The 19,720-nt window shown below is 30.3% G+C and overlaps 1 protein-coding gene across 1 annotated transcript in view; it reads right to left on the bottom strand.

Annotated features, from left to right (window-relative positions):
* Positions 1 to 19,720, bottom strand: part of LOC129225290 (WD repeat-containing protein 46-like) — a 40,680-nt gene that overhangs the window by 501 nt on the left and 20,459 nt on the right. The window contains exons 3-12 of the mRNA XM_054859879.1: positions 19,084 to 19,196; positions 14,080 to 14,167; positions 11,704 to 11,765; positions 8,939 to 9,194; positions 7,834 to 7,969; positions 7,361 to 7,460; positions 7,127 to 7,280; positions 4,916 to 5,063; positions 1,619 to 1,713; positions 1,411 to 1,506 (exon numbers count right to left, since the gene is read on the bottom strand). Coding sequence (XP_054715854.1) covers positions 1,411 to 1,506; positions 1,619 to 1,713; positions 4,916 to 5,063; positions 7,127 to 7,280; positions 7,361 to 7,460; positions 7,834 to 7,969; positions 8,939 to 9,194; positions 11,704 to 11,765; positions 14,080 to 14,167; positions 19,084 to 19,196 — 1,248 coding nt within the window. The remainder of the gene's footprint in view (positions 1 to 1,410; positions 1,507 to 1,618; positions 1,714 to 4,915; positions 5,064 to 7,126; positions 7,281 to 7,360; positions 7,461 to 7,833; positions 7,970 to 8,938; positions 9,195 to 11,703; positions 11,766 to 14,079; positions 14,168 to 19,083; positions 19,197 to 19,720) is intronic.

Here is a 19,720-nt window from a genome sequence, read left to right as displayed (position 1 = left end):
AAATGAATTTCTTTCACATAAATTTACGAAAGGTTGCAAGACCTTATGGTATCATTTAGAATTGGCAACAATTGCATTAGAAACATCTCTTATTCTTTCAAAACTATAAAATTAAGAGTTTCTTCCAGCACATTGTATCATAATATTCCATAAAGAAAGAGAAAAATCAAATAACACTATTAGCTGTAAATCTATGCTATCTACACTCAATATAGTTTCACATGCCAAAAAAGGTAATTCTGGCTTTACCAGGTAAAAAATATTTTGAAAGTGTTTCTAACCATATTTTAGAACTAAAAAATTAATTTTGAGAACTTATATTAAATTTAGACAGGGATTTAAAAATCCCTAAATTAATTATGTTATTTACCCAAATAAAAAAGTAAGAAATTGTAAATAAAAATGATTATGAAAAATAACATTCAGGGAGTAAAAAGAATTGAATTATATAGTCTTCATCTTGAATTTAGACATCTCTTATTGCAGAGCTTTATAACAAACTGATAGTAAAGTATGATGATATGATCCCATTATGATTACTTTATGAAGTACAGTATACAGTTGGTTCACTATTTAACAACTTTCTCTATTTTAAAGCAACTTTTCGTGCTCCCTGACCCTCCACTATAGTTTTAAAAAACTGTTTAAGGATACAATTTACTAAGGACACTTTTTTGTGGTCCCATGCAAGTTGTCTAATAGAGAACCAACTGAATACCTATCATGCTACTAAGACATGAAGTATCTTTAAAAAAATTTACAACTTTTACTGTAATATTTTCACAAAAATTATTAATATTTGTTAATTCATTGAAATTCCGGAAGGTTTCTTTTAACTAAACTCAAAACAGTCGCATGATAGCTAAAGATTAGACATTTCTTAGATTGGAAAATTTTAATAAATAAAACCAACAATATTTGAACCAATATTACTGTATTTACATTAAAATTTAAAAACAGTAACAGTACAATAAAATGCTCATATGAATGTTTTTGAACTTATTTATTGGCTATAATAAATGATTTGAGGTGGAAAATGGGTGTAATTCATTTAAAATGGCTTTAGTTCTATACTAAAAAAGTAAGCTAAAATAACATATTTAATAACATCTATCTTTAGCATTGAGAAAAGATAAAATGGAGGGAGTGAAGACTCGCATTCATGAACCCAAGTCACATGATAGATTTTAAAACAAAGCATTGTGTGTGTGGAAGAGATCGGGATTCTTTTGCTTGTTTCACGCAAAACATGCCAACCATTTGCCGGGTCAGCTCTTGCTAAGATAATGACTGGACTTGCTCCCTCCATTTTTAATTCCTGCTCTAAGATCTTTAGATGTAAAAAAGCTCACCCAAAGTCGACACAGAATTAAAATTGAAAACGATTAGCTAATAATTTGAAGAACCTACCGGAAGAGATTTCTTTTTTTCCAACTTATCTTTCAACGTGGGAATATCAATGGATCCTAATTGTCCAGGGTTTAAGGTAATTAATTCAGGCTGAATCTAAGAAATAGAAAATAATATAAAACAAAGCAGATGAAATTTAACATGTTCATATAAAATACTGTAAGGAAAACAAACAACTAGCTTGTAGAAGAAATCATATTTTCCATACCTTCTCCAACAAGGATTTCACTTCCATCTCTCTTCTCTGGGATTTTGTCATGAATGGATTGCTTTCATAAGCATCAAAATTAGCTTGACCAGCACCTAAAATGATATAATTACACAAAAAAGATTCTTAGTTAATGTGCTTTAAGAAAACTAAAATTATTCCTGCACTATAAGGTAAATATACCAGTAGTGGCCAGTAATTCAGTAGTAGCAACTTCAAGGTTACTTACATACTTTGAAGAAAGAAATGAACAATAATAATGTGATTAATATATTGGTACTTAATGTTACTATCATATTGAATCAATTTTATTCATCAGTTATTTGAATTTAAAGTAAGTGATGTAAATGCTTTGCATGGAGAATTTCAGATGGCTACTACTGAAATTTTCAGACTTTGAAGTGGCCACTACTGGATCAAATTAGAGGTTTGGGAAAAATGGATAAAAAATTGAACAAATTGAAATTTTGGCATTTTCAGAAAATGAGACGATTGAGGAAGAGTTGGGTTATAATACGCTCATTGAGTTGCAAGAGGTAATTAATATTGTAGACCCACAGTTTAAACATATACAGTACAACCTTGATATCTCAAATCTCTCGGGACATTAAAAAAATTCGAGATATCGAGTTTTTGAGTTATCAAGGTTTTGAAAAAATTACACTAGAAATTCTCACAATTACATACACGTACACTATATGCATTTATATATCTAATATGAGACCACTTTGAATTACGATCAATAAAGTAGTCTTCAATATTTTACTAGATTTGAAATTTTATAATTGTCGAAAGTGCACAGGAAGAGATTTTGAAATGAACAACAACTTCAACTTGGTTTTTCACCTAAAAATTTAAAAATCCTTATCTTCAACTAGTAGCTAGCTCCCCCACAGTCAAAAAAGTTTTCAGTAGCCATTTTGTAGGAGTTAAAAAAGCAGAATGATGAAAATGACGAACGCATTTTCCGTTTTCACCTGAAATCTGACTGGCGAAAAATCAACCCCTTTCCTCAAAGTGGACAAAATGTTCGAGAGAAATGCACAAAGATTCTAAACTGTGGGGAAAACACAGCACCCCTTTCATACCAACACTTCCCTATTATCTTGCTTCAATCCCCTAATCAAAGTTTCCAAGAAGAGAGATGAAAACTGGTCCCTGAAACTGTTTTTACTACAAAAATTGCCTAAGAGAAACGACAACTGAAACTTGCTTTTGTGCAAAAATTTTGACATATCAAAGGTTTCGAAAAATAAATTTCGAGATAACTATGGAAAATTCATTGGGGTTTATAGAAAATGCAGGGGAAAATTTTTTTTCGTGACATCAAGGGTTTCGAGATAAGGAGGTTCGAGATATCAAGGTTCGACTGTACTTCACTGCGGTCATTACTAGTGCGTTTTAAACCTTGAAATACTGAAGCACTGGCACTACTGGTGTGTTTACCTTATTGTATGAAAGAGTTATTTTATTTAACTTTCATACATAGGTGAATCCTGGTGGTAACAGAAGGAGTGTATGTATGTGTGTGTGTGTAAGAGCAAAAACATACATATTTTTTCACTAATTGATGTATAGACCAGGGGCTCTCAAACTGGATGCCATGGCATACTGGGGTACAGTAGGGAGAGGTGAGGGGTACGGCAAAATGACTACAATATCAATACATATAATAGAACAAAGATAGGCAAGGGTGCCATGAGAATATTCAAATTCTTCAAAGAGTACTGCAAATCGAAAAAGGTTGAGAACCTCTGAGCCTATTAAACACGTAATAACAAATTGTTAAAGTCAAACCTAGGAACTTTTTTTCCTTAATAACTTTTTATAAAATTTAATTTTAAAAAAATGGTAATGGAAGGATTCTTTGTACATTATTTTTAGTCATACTTCCCTCAAAAATTCAGCTAAACTATAAATGGGAAGATTCTGAAAATATTAGAGAACTTACAGGAGTGTTTAATCAGTATGATTGGACCGCTAGTTTTTGAAAATAATTTTATTTTAGCATAGAAATTATGTACTTATTTATGGTAACGAAAAAACGAGAAGTTCAAAGTAATGAAACTTGATTATATCAATTAACATCAATTTATTCATATATTTTTGAAGAAAATGATCAATAGCAAGTGGCAAAATATTAATTTTTGAAATTCAAGGGTCATGTGCATTTTTTTCTGAACTCACCTATAACAAAAACATTATGTACAAAAAAAAACCGTAAGGTAACATAAGTACCCAGTTAACAAGGTAAGATTTTTTTTTCTAAGCTTCAATTTGCTGTAAAAAATCAGTGATATCAATGAAATAACAATCAAAATGAGTTTCATATACAATATTAAAAACAGACAAAATAAAATGCACAAGAATATGTAAAGCTGCAATGCATGAAAAAAAAGTTGTGAGCCTCTGAATGAAAAAATACAAATAAAGAACTTTAAAACTTTTGACAAAACCAGTTTCATGCCCTCTAGGGCAAAATGTACGACAACAGAAATATTTAATGGGTAAATCTACATTTTTTCAGCATAAATTGCAAAATTAGTGTACACATTTATAAAGAATACTAGGAACGCTTAATCACTGCATAAAACTGGAACTTTGGATTTGAATCTAAATGAAGCATTTTGATTCCTTAATTGCTACATTGAATTTGTCATTTATTAAATACAATTGGTTAAAAATATTTAATTCATTTCAACTCATTTTCAATTTTCAAGAATATATATTTCATACAGATACTAACTTAAAACTTGCTAAACATTATTTTATACTTGATAACTGATACAATAGATGCAATCAAAAGCAATGCACCCAAGATGCCACAACGTAATTCAAAACACAATGATGTGCATTACTTAGAGCATTAAATACCACATTCTGTGAAATCTTTAATTCTGTACCTCAGAGTCAGACTGAAGTAAGTCCGAAAATTGCGATTTTCAGCTTATTAGTGCATTGCATGTAGAATCTTGTTCCCTGTCGAGCCATGTGAATGAAATTCTAAGAAAAAAAATCCTTTTGTAATTATTTACCAATTTAAAAAGAGCATGCGCCAGACAACATGTTTTCCTCTCTTTAGTAACGTCATGATTATGTGTCTTACAATGTCCTGGCTCTAAGGTTCGGAATTTTATTAAATGATTGATTCACTTAGTAAGTTACTATAATCTGAAATCGGCTTACAATGCAAACTAATAAATAATAATAAAAAAAAGAATAAATCCATTTAAAAAAAATCCATTGTTATACAACAAATAACTGCTATGTGTTTTTTAAAAAATTGAAGCCACATACCAGGGATCAAGATGCTGCTGAATCCAGAAGAATATCCAATACCCAAAACATCTTCATAGGGGCAAAATTGAATATCCGACACTGTTGAGGTTATTTTATGTCGTATGTAAGGTGATTTAACAGCCTGAGTACAGCAGTCTTTATAGACCTAAAAACAAATTTCAGTGAATACATTAAAAGTGAAAAAAAAAACTTAGAATATAGACAAACTAAATGTGATTAAAGTAAAGAGTTAGCATCAAAAATTCATTGGTTAAAATTTTAAATAGTTTATAGAACTGCTAATTTTTTTTTTTTTTTTAATTTTATTTCTTTTTTTTTTTCTTAATTTAGAACAAGCTATTAAATGAGAGAGACAGCTTAAAAGTTTACTGAGAATAATTGAAACCTCTCTTACACAGAAACTAACCTAGGTTTCAAAATCCTGAAGAACATAGAAGAATCCTAAAGAAGCATACAGAATTAGGAAAGAATGGTCAAAGGAGTCAAAGAGAGCTGTTGTCTCTTACCCCTTTCCATTCCAAAATTAGACATGATGTTCTTCATCACTACATAGTATAAAATAGTTTCCAAAAAGTGTTTGTTAGCTTGAATGTGCAAAACTCAAAGCACTACCCAGCCAAATTTGCAGCATGAGGTTATTTGCAGTATGACAATGCTCGACCACGTGATGCAATACCGGTAAAAATCTACTTGGAAACACTTATGTCCAGGGTTCGTACGCTCCTTCAAAACTCCTCCAATACTCCTTCATTTATAAAAAAAATTTGAAGGGCCCTTCAAACCCCTTCATTTCCGTTTTAACTCCTTCAAAACTCCTTCTTTTTTTAGAGAGTTCAAGACTACATAATCTTCCTCTATAACAAAAACTTAAAGTACTTCGATTGACAACTAACTTCGTAACAAGGGCTAAAATCGCCTTGTAATAACTTCGTGCATTTATTTTTTTCGATTTACAAATTGATCATAGTTAATTCATAAAAGTTGAAGGTGAAAATTTTATTAGAAGACTAAGACACTTCATAAGTGAAGTAAAACATGCTTAAATGGTGCTTGGCTATTTTTTCAAGTTTTATGATTATTGTTTTTTTCTTCACCACACTCTCAGCAGCAAAAGTCAAGTTGTCTAATTATTATTTAAATATTTAAAACTACATAAGTAAATGTACTACATTAAGTGATTGCGTTAAAAAAAAAAAAACAATTGTTTCGTCAATTGCAGTTATGATATTGGAAAAAGGTTCATCCACAAGTGATGTCACATTTTGAGGAGGAGACGGGCTCATGAAATTGTGACGAAGGGAAGAGAGGGTGACAAAAAGTGACATGACAAGAGGAGAAGTTTGGGATGAAGTGCGACACTTTGTGATAAAGGGAGAAGGGGGTCAAATATGTTGAAAAAAAGTCACATCATTTAATGACACTCCATTAGTACTCCTTCAAAATCTCGTTTTACTCCAAAACTCCTCCAAAATTCCTTCATTTTATTTCTGAAATTGAGTACGAACCCTGTATGTCATATGCGAAATCCTACCCCACGGGTCGTATTCAATGGACATAGCCCCTTCCGACTACCACTTGTTCCGGCCAATGATACATGACCTGGCTGAGCAGCACTTCTATTTTTATGAAGATGCCAAAAATTGGCTAGACTCTTAGATAGCTTCAAAAGACATGTTGTTTTTCCTACGTGGAATTCAAATGCTTCCAGAAAGATAGGGAAAAGTAGTGGCTAGCAATGGGCAATACATTCAATAACATGTTTTTTAAAAGAAAGAATTAATTCTCACAAAAAAACTCTATGTCTATTCTAACAAAGCATAGAGCAATAAATTATCTTCCAAGCCAAATTTTCTTGGCCATAAAGATATTTTTGAAGAGGCATATATAGCAATACGCCTGCCTTTCATGATATTCCAAAGATCATTCATATAGCATGAACATGTTCTATTTATAATCCTTTTTCATGTTCAATTACTGACATTTTTCTGTATCAATCCATAAAAACTATGAATTATGATTTATTTTTAGAATTTGATTTTTTGAACTGTTTTAGTTTCTCAATTTTTGAATGAATCATTTTCCCAAAATTTCTACCGTCTTTCAGCAGTTGGGAAAATGTTTCAAGATTCAATCGAGCAACTGGAACAATTACAACATCATCAATTTTAAAAGCCTGAAGTCTAATTTAACATATTTTACTTCACTTACCTCAACTACATTTCCAAGTCCAGCACTCAACAACCCCTGCTGACTGAAGTCTAAAAACCCAGCGGCAGCCCCTAATTTATACGACTGCAAGCATTTGAGTGTCCTCACATCAAATATTTTCATTGTTCTATCGACACAAGACGTGGCCATGTACCTAAGTCAAACAATGATTTTATAAGCTTTTGAGTTCTGTAATGATACAAGTATGGTGGAATAAAAGCAAAGTCAACTTACAGGCCTTTGTTATCAATAGCAATTGATCTGATGGGATGAGGGTGACAAAGCATTCTAGCTAGCGGTTTTTCAACATTAGGAGACCACATGCTAACAGAACCTTAAAAATAATATTGATTACAGTAATAAATCAATTAAAAGATGTCTATGATAATATTTTAACATAAGTTTTAACTTTATTTAAAGATATGAAAAATTATGTACAAATGATAGAAAAATCGAATGGCAAAATATTTGGAAACTTAAGATAAAATATTCCACTTCAAAAGTGGGTCAGGGCACTCCTGATTTCTGTCGAAATAATTACTTTTAAATAATAATAATAACTTATGTATAACTTTTTTTTAAATATAAACCAAAAAAAATCATTTTAAATATTTTAATTAAAGCTTTTGCATGGGTGAAACCAAAAAAAATAAGACAGAAAAGCTACTAAATACTTTATTACAAATCAACTGGGGAAGAAAACTTACCATTTGGATGTCCTGTAGCCACCACAGCATTATATGGATTTTGGCACATTATATTCAGACGGCCAGCTTTTGTGTAGGTCTCTTTCACCATTTTGCCGATGGAAACATCTAACCATGCCAAGAATCCCTTTTCACTCTAGAAGAATATTATTTTATAATACCAAAAAAAAAAGTAAAAGATTAGCACAAATTCAGAAAATATTTGGCCAATGAGTAGTATCACCGAAAACTCTATTGTGTGACAAGAATTTTAGTATGTTTTCTATTTTCATATATGCAGTCTATAAAAGATCAACTTCTATCTTATTCATCCATACACAACAGTTTATGTTACCATGATCACATTAGAAGTAAGCATTTTAAAACCATGAATTGATTGTATGGTTATCTTATTATTACCAAATAGATAAACATTAGCCTTTTTTTTTTTTTTTTGTTCTTTTATTTTAAACTTGCATCATTGAAGAATTATTTGCCTGGTATTTACTAGTAATTTATCTTTTTAATTTTTTTTTTTTTTTTTTTTTTTTAATATATCATGGGAGGGCATGTGCTTTTGTCTAGGTCAGGAAAACTGACCAAGACAGCCTTGCAGGCAGCAACTTTCTGGATGGGACTCAGCCTTGCAGTTCACAAATTATTCATAGTACTAACACATGCCATCAAAGACTCGATTCTTATGTAATTACAAATGTTACAAAATTCTGTGAGGGGAAAGAAAAAGAAAAGAAATGGAAGAGGGAAGTAAAAATCACGTTTTCAAGGTTTGAATAAAACTAAATTGATTTTTAAGATTTTAAATAAAAATGTGATATTTGATTTTAAAAACATATTTTTAGAGAAAAAATGGCTTGGAGTAGTAACATTGATGTAAAGTAGTTTTGTTGAATACATGTGCATTTAAAAAAGAATTTTTTATCAAATTAATTATTTGGTAACAAATGGTTTAAATTTTGTTACATAATTTATCCAATGCTAGAAGTAGAGCCATTTTCATCTTCTTTTGAATGTTTTTCAATTATCGATATCATAAATGTAAAAAATGTGAAAATTTTTTGCAAAGGTTCACTAATTTATAATCAAAACTCAGAATTATAATCCTTACTGATGTCACCAGTAGAAAGTGATAAGGCAAAAACTCCAACTGTAAAACTCTACTGAGCCTCTTGATACAATGAAGCTCCACTCCTTTACTGTCATACACATAGACCCAATCTTTCTGAGCTGTAGCAAACATAGTGGGCAGGTGCAGCCAACAAAGATCATGGACAGACTCCATCACATTTATTTCACAGAGGAGTCTCTTCGTCACCCAATCCATTGCTGCAACATGGCCTCGATATCCTCCCAGAAGAAGATGCCTAAAATACGAGGGGGAGGGGGGCTTTAATTTCACCAACAAATAAGATTTGTTTTTGAAGTTTGTAAATAAAATTAGCAATTCTGTAAAACAAATGATTCAGTGTGTGTTTGTTACAAATTCTAATTTTTTTTTTTGACAAATCAATAAAGTAAAGAAAACAAACAATGAAAAATTATTACAAATTTCATATACAGTCAAGTCCCCTTATTGAAATATCGGTTAAAGGAATATTCCGTTTAATGTGATACATTTTCAATGTACCAACCTGTTGATGTCTATTATTTTAATCCCGTTTAATGGCATATCCCACTTATTAGAATACTTCTTCATGGAAAATTGGCTTTTCTACTAAGCGGGCTCGACAAAAATTACAAAATAAAAAATATTTGAGATTTAGTTAACAAAAAGGAAACTTCAGAAAATAGTTTCCAAAAGTACTTTAACTATTAAAAAAATAAAACAATATTGATCATTAGCAGTCAGTTTCTCAAATTATTATTCTTTTTAAACCTTAAAACTAAAGAAATTTAAATTTCACAATAAATAAATTAATTGAATGATATAAGCAGGGTTGGCAAGGTTTTGGACTCTACAGTAAAAACCCTGGTTTTTACCGTCATGTCCAAAACTGTCCAAAAGTGAACAAAACTATATTTTTAGAGAAATTGTATTTTGTAAAAAAACATCAAAACAGAATAAAATGCATAAAGTAATGTTTTATATTGAACATTTATTCAATGAAAACATTCAACTTATTTATGCAGTTGATTTTAATCTAGTGACATAGAAGTTGAACTTTTGATAAAAATTTCAATTTGTATGAATGAGTTTTTTTTTTTTTTTTTTTTTTGTTTTTTTTTTTTTTTTTGTTTTTGTTTTTTTTTTTTTTTTTTTTGATAATAGTAACCTAGATTCCCTATGTTTATACATGTGTGCAAATGAAAGCAGGGTAGGCAAGGTTTTTACCGTCCTGTTCAAAACCCTTGTGTCTAAAACTATTTTTTGAGAAACTATATTTTGTGAAAAATACCAAAAACATTACAAAATGTGTCAAAATTATGTTTCATCTTTTTTTTTTTTTTTTTTTTGACTATTTAATATATTTATTCAATGTGAATATTCAAGTATAAATTTTTGTAACTTAGTTATACAGCTGATTTTAATTTAGTTACGTAGAAATCAAATTCTTCATTAAAAATTTCAATTTGTATGCATGATTTTTTTTTTTTTTTTTTTCTAAAAACCAAATTTTTCAACACTTATGCATGTGTGCAAAAGAAAATTCAAAATATAGTGCAATAATTGACTTAAATGCAATAAATTACAATTTTTTGTAGTTACAGAATGTATTATATTAAATATATAAACTAAAAGAAGAATAGCAAAGTATTTAATGATCAGTTTCTTGTTCTTTAATCTATGATTTAAAAAATAATTTTTGTTAAAACATTATGTAAAATTTTTTGCAAAACCATTAAAAAACCATTAAAAGAAATTAAGCACATGTAATAACATTCATTTGAGTTATAAATGGAACTGATTTCAGTTCCATTAGTTGCTTTAGTAGTGTTGTGAATTTCCTTTCATAACTCTACCAACTGTTACATAAGGAAGTTTTTACGTAATAGAGTTGCTGACAATTTTTTTAAAAATATTTTATAAATGAACATTTTGGAGAAAAATATTTTGAAATACTCATTAATTAAACCTCATTATTATCTATATTTATACATTACAAATATTGCAGTAAATACAAATTGATTAGATTACACCCCCTTAGCTTCAACATATTTTTGGACAGTTTTAGACAGTTGTGGACGGTAAAAATCACCTGTCCTGTCCTAAACTAGTTTTGGACAGTCCAAAACCCAACCCTGGATACAAAAAATGAAAAATAATCACAAATGTTTATCATTACAAAACAAATGTTTTTCAGCGGAAGCTAGCAAAAAGAAAGAAAGGAAATAAAACATAAAGAGGGGTGGGGGCATTTAAAAGTGTCTTAAATGCAAAACAAGCAAGAATATTGGTCATTAGTGGTTATTGTTTGAGAAGCATAAGTGGAGGAATTAAGAGGGATTATTATTAGTGAAGAAGAATGAACCTGGAAATGTACCAACTCCTTCTATTCTTATATTTATTGCAATACAGGGGATAAAATGAGTGCAACACATAATAAGAATGGATATCCAGCCTCTAAAAAAAGTCACTAGAAAAAGACCTGAAAATTATTGAGCTGCCGAGGTGACAGACTGGAGAACCTCAGCCAAAAAGACATCATGGATCGATATTTGGAAGGCCAGGTGCCATCTGGGGCTGTTATGTTAGTGAACATGAAGGATCTCACAATATTTTAACATAACTAGTATAGCTTTTTTCAGGGACCAGCAGAAAATGAAGTCAGAAGCTGGATAACACATGAAACGGACATCATAAAGTCTGGGTTCGACTGTATACATATTAAAGAATTTAGCTTTGAAAGTTTTTCATGCACACAAATAACTTACCGTCCATCTCTGGAATAGTTGATTTTGTAGGGACCGAATTCAGTTAGTGATAAATCAAAGTACTGAAAAGAAAAAAAAGTCATTAATCTCTTCAAAAAAAAACCTTTTAAACCAATATTTTATAAATAGATACAGTAAAGTAACACATTATCTTAAAATAGCTGGTTAAATCCAATAACAAAGCAGGAAGATTGTCTTAATAAGCAATTCTTGATAGATCAATGCAGCATATCTACATATTTAGTTTTCAAATCCATGATCTTTCATGACTTCTGCTTGCAACTTTCTATGAAACATCAGACATAATGCTTTCAGAAAAAATACTTTGTCACAAGAAATGTCTAGAAATAAGTGATTTGTGAAAAGAAATTGTGACCATCTTTGCCAAAAAATTCAAATAAAGGAAATTGTTCCTGAGCTGAAATACTATTGCAGTAGAATCTCGAAAATCTGAGGTAATTGGGGCTCACGCCACCTCGAATTATTGAAAACTCCGGAAAATTCTTCCAGATTAAAAGTTTACACTTTTTGATGACGTAAGGAGGAACACCTTTTACTTCCTTGTACGAAGAAAAGGAAGCATTGTATGAAAAATATTATCACTGAAATTTTAGCATAAATTTCGCTTTTATTTACCTCTAAACGAACCCCCCATAATTTCTGTGTATGCAATTGTGTGTGACAATTTTACTTGCAATCAAGCACACATTTTGACAGGCCTGAATTCATTTCAATAAGTTTTGTCATTACATCTATATCTATGTGCTTGTATATATTGCATAACACAAAAACGGTTAGTTGTAGAAGGTTTAAAGTTTCGTACATACGACTTGTATGGCCTCAAGTTGTGAATCTTCTTTTTTTATTCCAATCAAATAATTCCAAGCCATGTTTATTGCTTACACTTTCCTGTGGCTAATCAATGTTAATTTTAGGTATCAAGTTATTATTTCCAAGTTATCTCTAAATCCATATTTAGTAGTCAATGAATAAGTAGGATGTCTTAATGCATTTTTATCTTTACTGTATGTAATTAAATGAGTTTCACAGTCGCAAAAGATTTATCCTTTCAGATTTTAATGAAAATACTAGCTGCGTGCCCGGCGTTGCACGGGCTACCTAAAAAATGTAAGAGCAGTCCAGTTGATGCTTTTGTAGTACACTGACACTAGTTTCTAACGCATTAAGGAATAAATAAATGCGCGTAAAGCAAGGTTTGCAAAACACCAGTAAAACATATTTTTGCCAAAACACCTCATCAACGTTAATGATCGTTATCAATGATACAAGTTATGAGTACATTTTCAGTCAGCACAAAAGGGGAAAATATATGCATTATCAACTATAATCTTTACTCACGTTAAACTGAATTACATCTGATAGACTATATCGGAAATATTTATGCACAATAACAATCCGCTTTTTACATAAAATAGTCTACTACCCGGCGTTGCCCGGGTGTTTATTAATGCAACATACCACTCAGATAAATATTTGGATGGATTCTATCCACATGGTCGTACAAGAATTACATCAATCCGTTTTCCAGGTACAAACCCTCAAAGAACTCAAATAACTTGTAAATCACTCATTAACTTTACGACGTGCACGGTCCTCCTCGAAAATAAAAGTTGTATCAAGTGACGCGAGTTCAACACTCAGGCTTGAACCAAAAAAAAAAAAGTCACTGAAATTTTGCGGCAGATTGCGGAAAACCCCAAAAAGTAAACATTTTAAATCCCCTGATTACAGGAAAAGCCTCAAAATAAAAACAAGAATTTTACCTGTTCATATTCGAGAAAAAAAATGGCAACAGATCTTTCATCTGAATGATTTTCTTCTTCCGCTATACAATTTAATAAAAGCATTGTTATGGAAAGTTGAGATGAAGCACTGAATAATAATTTGAATGGAGGAAAGCCTTCGAAAAATAGGGATTTGATTTTGAAATCTAAGAGTCATAATTAATAGTTTTTAATTGATATCTCCGCTAATTATTATCGGAGGATTATGTTAAACAGCCAAACATGAAGACGGGAAGATGACGAATCCATCGATACCTGGTTCGATGGTCAGTTCACTGTCGTTCGGGAGAAGAAGCTTGGACATAGATAGATAGATACTCAGATTTTATATGTATAAGATTTTTTTTGGAACTAAAAATATAAAGTAAACACCTTGAATTAAGCGGAATGTCGGACTTTCGAGACTTGCATTTTCAAGACTCTGCTGTATATACACAAAACAATTAATGCAACATTATCTGATTTTTATATTCACTTCCTATTCTAAATGCTATCACGCTATTTCTTGGTCAGAATCATAAGCAACTATTTTTAGTTTGCCAAAAATAAGCAAATAAAACTAAAACTTCACCTTAGTTGCACTTGTAATATCAGCAGCTGCTGCTATTTCTTCTTGTTTTACTCTATATGTATCTTCATTTTCATCCGGTTCTAGGAATCTAAATTTTAATTACTGTTAAGCTTAATAGTCAAAATACACACACACACACACTATGATATAATAAACATGCACATGAAACACAATAAAACCAGAAAGAAATGCTTATAATTATTTATTTCCCCCCCCCTTTTTTTTTCAAATTATTTGGACTAGAATAACAGGGTGACGACAAGAACCGTGAAAAAAAGTTACCTTACTTTTCCCTGATTTCCTTGATTAAGTTCACTTAATTTCCCTGATTTACGTTATCATTGATAATGGTTTTCTTTCTTTGCTCTATTTGAAATCCATTGTATGTTTGTATAAAATGCAGTATTTTAAATGTTTTAAGTTGGGTAAAGTTGTTGAACTAAAGATATATTTTAAAAATATGCTACTTTTTTAATAAAATAATTATAAAAAAAAACAAGACAATATTTTGGGAGGAAAAATAACCTACAAAACAAGATATTAAATTTTTATACAATGGAAAGATTATAGAAAAATTAAAAAAAAAAAAAACTTTACTTCCAGAAACCACTTAGCATAAGAATTTTAAGAAACTATTAAAATTACTCTTAAAAACATATGTGTATTTATGATAGAACTAAAAAGTAATTGAAATTATTTTGAACTAAATTTTCAAACAGTATAATAATTGTTGCAAGAATAACAAGTAATAGTGAAAGAATAGAAGTAATGTAGTTATTCTTATACAACTAATTGACATATTTATGCAAAACAGATAAAACCATTTGACATCCATTCATATGGAGCTTTTCTCTAACCAAGAACATAGGATTTACAGGGTTCATACTCTATTTGGATGGAAAAATTCCATGACTTTTCCAAGACTTTTTCATGACTTCAATGAAAATTTTCATGACCTCTTTACTCAAAGATAATAGCACTATTTAATCTCAAAACTTGATAATTTTTGGAAATGAGCATTAGCAAAACGTCTACATGAATGCCACAGCCGCATTGAAGCACTTACTCGTAATGGGAAAAATAATAAGTGCACACTTAAAAAACTAAACTATTCTTAATTGTCTTCATCATATAAATTTAAGTAAAGTAAAAATGCAGTAAAACAAATATGATGATGCTTAAATGTCTGATATTTTATTTATAAATAGGCAGAATGATATTGAATGGGACAAAGGTTGAACGAGTCATCACTAAGTTTCAATAAATTTGCTTCAAAAGTTGCCTTTTAGTGTCAACAGTGCATTTAATCATCCACGTTACTTGACTGTATTTTGATTCTTTAAAGTAAAGCCACATAGTTTAGTTTTTTATGTTTCTAAATCAGATTTTTTTGAAAAAACCATTTAATAATGAATCAATCTTCTGATTCAAAAGTATACTTGTTTTGTTTAGTTATTTGCACTTTTTCAAATGCATATAAATTAATAGGTGAAGAAATTTTAGAACATGTTTGATTTCTGACATTGAACGTAGCAGTGAGTCACATGGATTAGTTTTGCGAGCCATATGTTGGGCATTACTGTTTTAAAGTATTAGAATTTCTCTTTTTCTGTATTCTATTGCCTGACTAAAAATCTTTATTTTCTAAAACCTTCAACAAATTAAGATAAACTCTGATAAGTTTAATGATAAAGTTCTTACGAGTAATGAAATCGAACTTGGATGCAATTGAATTGCTTTTTTTTTTTTGAGTGGGCGTGGCAAAACTAAGAACGTGAAATTTCGCTACTACAGAATATGAAACATAAGAAGTGTCGAAAATAACAGTAAATTCAAAATAAGTGATGTCCAAGCAATAAAATCACATCGCAAAAAAAGGCAAGCGGCTGAAACAGAAGTGGATGCAATGAGATTTCAAAATACAGATTTGATTTTGGGATTGTTCAATTTTCTGCTTTTAATAGCTTTTATGTGCTATACTGTTAAATCACTCAAGATTTCTAATGCTCCTTTAGTTACTGTTACTTTCTCTTTGTCCAGAGCAATTTTCCATGACTTGAAATAAATTTCCATGACTTTCAATGAAAATTTCAATTTTCCATGACGTTTCCAGGTCTGAAATTCGCTTATTTTTTTTCCATGACTTTCCAGGATTTCCATAACCCGTACGAACCCTGGTTTTAATGAATGAATAGAGCATTTTAACAATAAAAAAATAAAGATATTTACTTAAGTGCACAAGTTAACTCTGTTTCAAATGATTTCAGTATGTAACGAGAAAAAATCTTAGATTGCTTTTGTAACAAACAACTTTGAAATGCAAGAAAAAAAAGGAAAAAAAAAAGCAATTAGTTAATTTCAAAACATATAAAAGAATACAACTTGGTTATAAAATAAAGAATCAGTTAAGTCTGAAGAAAAGAAAACCTTTATAACCTTCGGTGACAACAAATAGTATAATGGCAAAAAAAAAAGTTTTTTTAATTGAAAGTTCAATTTTAGCAATTAAATTAAAAACACGAAGAAGTAATAACTTTTAAGCTTTTATAGTATTAATTCAAAAACCAAAGATTTCTTCTTGAAATTGTGATTACAGTACGCTAATTACTTTGAGACAATGGAATAAAGGCAAAGGAGCTAAGGCCTTTCTTCCTCTTTGCCTGTATGGTTGTTTATTTTACGTAAAATTGAAAGCGTGAAAGGAAATTTCACCCTAGGTAAAATAAACAACCTAACAGACACAGAAGCAATCTTAGGAAGTTCATCCTGTGGTTAATAAGTAAGATTCAATACTTTGACGTTGAGGAAAAAAGATGCACAAATATGCGGCAGTGTATAATCGCACCTCATTAATTTTTCTTTTTCTTTTTTTTTTTTAACAGATATTTGGCGGAAAATGCGTAGGGAATTAGAGTACTTAATTTTGTAAAGCAAAAAAAAAAAGTTTTATCAAAAAATCAATTTTCCCTGACTTTTCCCTGATCTCCCTGATCTGTTGCCACCCTGAATAAGAGAAATACTTCAAATATAAATAAACACTATGGTTAAAAGTATGAATAAGTTGATAACTTTTGATTGTTAATTTCTCAGAATGGTTATTCTATGGAATGACCTTATTTTATTTACTTACCACAATTTATTTATTTATTTTTCCTTGAAACGATTTTTTCTACAGTTAATGTTACATTTCTAAAATATACTTCATTTTTGCATAGTTATGAGCAGATACAATGGAAAAAAAATCAGAACTTTAACACAAAAAGCATAAAACATCTGCACTGCTGAAGAAAACACATCAAGCTATGTGCTCTAATAAAATAGTTGTTATTTATTATCATAAAGGATGAAAGAAAAAAATTATTTCTCCTTACACCGGTCTACCAAACAATTAAAGCTGCCTCAATCATAAACAAAAATGGTCAATTCTACAACCAGGTTAAGGTTGAAGAACAATGGAACTGCCAACCTTATGAAATGAAAAAACAGGAGATTGGGTCAAAGTTTCAAGGGAGAAAACAGGAGATTTTAAACAACGATATTTGAAGAAAAAATATGGTTTTATTGGGCTTTTTTAGTTTAAAATACACAAATTTAATAAATAAATTTAATAACATTTCCAAATAATAAAAGCTTCCTTGTAAAACAACATGCAAATGACAGAGGCTTTATCAAACATTAATTTTCTTGAAAAAAAAAACACTAATACAAAAGTGTCTTTAGCCCTAAGACACTTAAACTACAATTTTATTATGTTAATAAGTTGGAAAAAAATATGTAATACAAGTTGTAAAATAAAGTATATAGAGTGAAAAAAAAGACACCAAAGATTTTCTGTGGTAGTATGTTTCAAATAGAACAATAAACTTTTATTTCAAACGCAATTTTTCAGGCAAGAAAAGGGGGGAGGGGGAGCAATGGACGTTGAAAATACCTTTGAATTTTAGCTCAATAGTCATTGCACAGTGTACAAATCAGGAAATAATCAGAAAAAGGACAAGCTAGAAACAGATGCTAAAAGATTACTGTGAAATCACCTGCAATGCGCTGAAATTGTCTAAGCCTTTTTCCTACACGCATACGATATACTGTACAGAACAGTGGTGCCAATAGGTCTTGGAAGGGTGAAGAAGCTATGGCAGTGCCCTTTAAATCAGGATTTGAAAAACAATTTTCCTTCCACAACGAAAATCTGGATAAATCATGAACAAGAATATGGTTCTTCGTTCTAAGTCATACATATATAACAAGCATGTATGTATGGAATTTCTCCCTTTGGTTCCATATCTATTGAGTTATTCACTCTGAGTTGGGTTCTTTTTTTTTTTTCTCTTTTTTTTTTTTTTTTTTTTTGATTTCATTTCTAATTTACCTTAGGGAGATTTCTCATGACATGGAAGCAATAATCTACAAGCACAGATAAGCCCACTTCCCCTGATACCTTCTCTCCATTGCTGAAATGTCATGATGAAAGCCCTCCCCTTGCTTATTTGTCAGTGTCACAACCAGAAGTTGAGACGCGAGTCCAAAAAGTTTATTTTGAGCGGCATATTACAACCTAGCTATTAACTAGCTAGCCAATTTTATAGCTGTTGGCATATAAGTTGATGGTATTGGTGTGGTCAGGGTAACAACACCAACATTTTAAAATTTCCAACTGTTATAAAATTAATTCCCATTTGTCAAGAAAATGAGAGCTAAATAAACATTTTAAACATCATATAATTTATGTCCCATTGCAACAAATAGGAATTAGTTATTTTTTTTCTCAGATAGATTTTGACTGTTAGATCAATGCTATTAAGACAAACAAAGGGAGACAGAAAGACAGAATAAATTAAATGAACAGTCAGAGTTCATAATCAGACAAGGTACAAATAAATGCCATTTTCAGTCAAACTAAATACTTCTATGGTAGGATAGCAACAGGATTAAAAGAAAAAGGATTTAGTCACTGTAGATATAAAGAACTTTTTAATGGCTTTCTTAAAAAGAAAAGCATCTTACCCTGCTTCTTCCTGCAGCAATAATTCACTTCTTGCAGCTAACTGAACAGACTGCCTAATTTTTTTGTCAGCTTGAATCAAACCAGCTTTATGGGATTTCGATCTAAGGTGTCTCTGCAAATACATAAAAACAGCTTACAAATTCATTTCAAAGTAGTGTATTATTAATAGAGCAAAGAAAAGTTGCATTGATAAATATAACTTTTCTAGGAATAATTTTTTAACCTTTAAGCTTTTGTTCGAGAAGTAGAAATTTCACTATGGATTGATATCAGTAAATTATGCTGTTTTACTAATATCATTCATGAGATAAAGCATTTAAGTTGACTTTTGTAACTCACAATCAGGAAGTCCGATTTGGATTTTGATTATTATGTAGAAGTGAGCTTAAACAGGATAAATCTTAAACATGGATGCACCAATTATTTGGCAATAGGCCACTTTGCTGATGATTTATAATTGGCAAATTTGTACCGATTAGTCGTTGAAAAATTATTCTTTAGCTAAAACTTTTAAGTGTGCCGAGAACAGAAAACTATGCTGAATGAGTTCATAATTGGTTAAACAAAGGTAATTTTCTTATAATTTTAAAACATATATTTTTTCTTTTAAAATATTTGTTGAACTAAATGCATATT

The sequence above is a fragment of the Uloborus diversus genome, chromosome 6 (genome assembly GCF_026930045.1).
Source record: "Uloborus diversus isolate 005 chromosome 6, Udiv.v.3.1, whole genome shotgun sequence".
Taxonomy (NCBI): Eukaryota; Metazoa; Arthropoda; class Arachnida; order Araneae; family Uloboridae; genus Uloborus; species Uloborus diversus.
The sequence above is the reverse complement of the archived record's forward strand: the minus strand, read 5'-3'. Positions and strand labels throughout refer to the sequence as shown.